Source organism: Penaeus chinensis, chromosome 27 (genome assembly GCF_019202785.1).
Source record: "Penaeus chinensis breed Huanghai No. 1 chromosome 27, ASM1920278v2, whole genome shotgun sequence".
Classification (NCBI taxonomy): Eukaryota; Metazoa; Arthropoda; class Malacostraca; order Decapoda; family Penaeidae; genus Penaeus; species Penaeus chinensis.
Genome location: NC_061845.1, coordinates 31,690,335 through 31,692,834, shown reverse-complemented (window position 1 = coordinate 31,692,834; position 2,500 = coordinate 31,690,335). Strand labels below are relative to the sequence as shown.

The following is a 2,500-nucleotide window of genomic DNA, read 5'->3' as shown; positions in this document are numbered from 1 at the left end:
AGAATCTCTGTATGTTATAGAGTACAACATTTTAGTTTGTCTCTGTAGTCACACGTCTGGCAGTAGACAGTCGCAGACGGAGCCTGGCGTGTGGGGCAGAGGAACATGACGAGTTCCGTATTTAATTGTCAGAGCTGATCTCCAATGAACCTACTTTAGTTTTCATCGGTGTTTTCTTCACCCTCAACCATCATGGAGAAACACCAAGCAATCGTAGAAGACGAACAAAGAGAAAATGTCCTTTTACTTTTCGGCGCAAGGGTTGCGATCCAATCGGGGTCTTATCACAGTAAAGGCCAAGCGAACGCCATCGGGAAGACATCAGCGCCAGAATCGTCCGTCAGCCATTACGCCAAAAAATATTTTCAACTAAGCCATTCACTTCAGGTCGGATGGGAAAGCGGGCATTCGAAAAGTAATAAATAATATCGATCATGGAAAGAAAATGATCTGTTTTCGTTTATAAAGACAGGGCTAGAGGGGGGAAACGAGGCTAAACAGGTGTCAGGAAGGAGAGTAGACAAGATAACCATTTTCAGGGATTTACAAGACGTCACAATAAATCATCTCATGACAGTGATATATTTGCTCGAAGCCACCTGTGACAACCATGGTAGGGAATGCTCTTGCCAGGAAATTGCTCGTCTGTTCTGATAGTTTGGGAGATATAAGAAGGGATAGTAATGTTACAGAAAAAAATGCTCTTGATCTTTGAATTGTATATATGTATATAACTTTTATTAAAGCTTTGTATGCACATAAATGCATGCCACATCAGGATTTCTACATAGCTATGGGTGTTTATGAAAACCATATATATATGCATATATATATATAAATATAAATAATATATATATATATATATATATATATATACACATACACACACACACACACACACACACACACACACACAAACACACACATATATATATACATATATATACACACACAAATGTGTGTGTGTGTGTGTGTGTGTGTGTGTGTGTGTGTGTGTGTGTGTGTGTGTGTGTGTGTGTGTGTGTGTGTGTGGCTGTGTATTCATATTTATTATTCTTATGTGTGTGTGTATGTGTGCCTTCTCGTGTGCATTTCCACGCACATGTGCATGTATACTGGTTTATCCCACATGAAGACAAGCCTCAACTTCACTCAGACCGTTCCCATCAGCGCCCCTTCCTCGCCTGCCTCGCCTCCAGGTCCCTCCCCTACAGCCTGGCCTTGGCGCCGGCGTCGAGTACCTCCACGGCGAGGCGCACCGCGTGCATGGCGGTGCCCGGCGCCCCCATCACGCCGTAGGACCCGTGGCCGTAGTTGTGCACGACCTGATGGGGAGACAGAAGCTTTGGAGTCTGACACGAAGAATACCTGATTTTCCCTAAGAATCCACGAGCACTGCTCCTGCCTGACTCCCTTATAGATAGTATAGAGCATGTAATCTAAAGAGTATACCCAGCGTCAACGGAACCTTTCAGCATTGGGGTCTTACATGCGCGGCCTTCCCCTGCTTGGACGTGATGACCTCGCGCTCGACCCTGGTGATGTGGCGGTAGGGCCGGAGGCCAACCCACTCCCGCACCACCTGGAAGGGCTGGAGCACTCAGGGCACTGTTTGTTGAACTAAGTAGCTTTTCAAGTCATTTGATAATTTATAGCATAGACTGTGGAGTGCTTATGAATTAATTATAGTGGACGGGGTGGGGGAGGGGGAAGGAGAGAAAGTGAGAGAGAGAGAGAGAGAGAGAGAGAGAGAGAGAGAGAGAGAGAGAGAGAGAGAGAGAGAGAGAGAGAGAGAGAGAGAGAGAGAGAGAGAGAGAGCGGACCACTCTCCAAAATAACCAATCTCGCGGCCCTCTCTCTCTCTGCCTCCCTCCCCTCCCCGAGACGTCCTCCCAGGCACCCCGCCCCCCCTCACCTTGGCGTCCTTGAGGCTCGGCACAAGCCTGTTGCACTTCTCCCAGATGGCTCGCGAATCGAACTCGTCGACGACGAGCTTGCTGTTGGCGAACTGGCGCGTCCCTCCGAGGGTCACGTGCTCGAGGCCGGGGATGATGTAGGCGTCTTGGTCCGTGAAGATGAATTCCTTGATCCACGGAGCTCGCACCTGAACACGCAGCAAGGAAGTCAGTGCTGAAGGCCGTTAAAATTACGTTGATGAGCCCTATCTTTTCCTTGTTGTCACGTACTTAACTAGTACGCTATAATCAGTTAGCTCGATAATTGCTTTCTTTACATCTGTGCCTTATAATGATAAACAATTAACAGGTACACTTCTACAACAACGTAGAACGTAAAGGCATTTTATAACTTAAATAATTCCTGCCGTGCATCGTCTGTGTTGCGATTCACACAAAGCTCCGATCTCCCTTGAATGTATCGAATATCAAATCACCTGAACAGTCGACTTTGATTCCTTAACTTCCCACGGATACATTCTAGACGAAGGCCGATTTCTGAAAGGCGTCTCCCCCTCCCCTCACGCCCCCTGCCAGCGCCTCAC

The 2,500-nt window shown here is 47.3% G+C and overlaps 1 protein-coding gene across 1 annotated transcript in view; it reads right to left on the bottom strand.

The window, feature by feature from the left end:
- Nucleotides 1-1,001: 1,001 nt before the first annotated feature.
- LOC125039369 (D-aspartate oxidase-like) overlaps nt 1,002-2,500 on the bottom strand; it is a 10,860-nt gene continuing 9,361 nt past the window's right edge. The window contains exons 7-9 of the mRNA XM_047633208.1: nt 1,916-2,104; nt 1,490-1,582; nt 1,002-1,325 (exon numbers count right to left, since the gene is read on the bottom strand). Coding sequence (XP_047489164.1) covers nt 1,209-1,325; nt 1,490-1,582; nt 1,916-2,104 — 399 coding nt within the window. The 3' untranslated portion in view covers nt 1,002-1,208. The remainder of the gene's footprint in view (nt 1,326-1,489; nt 1,583-1,915; nt 2,105-2,500) is intronic.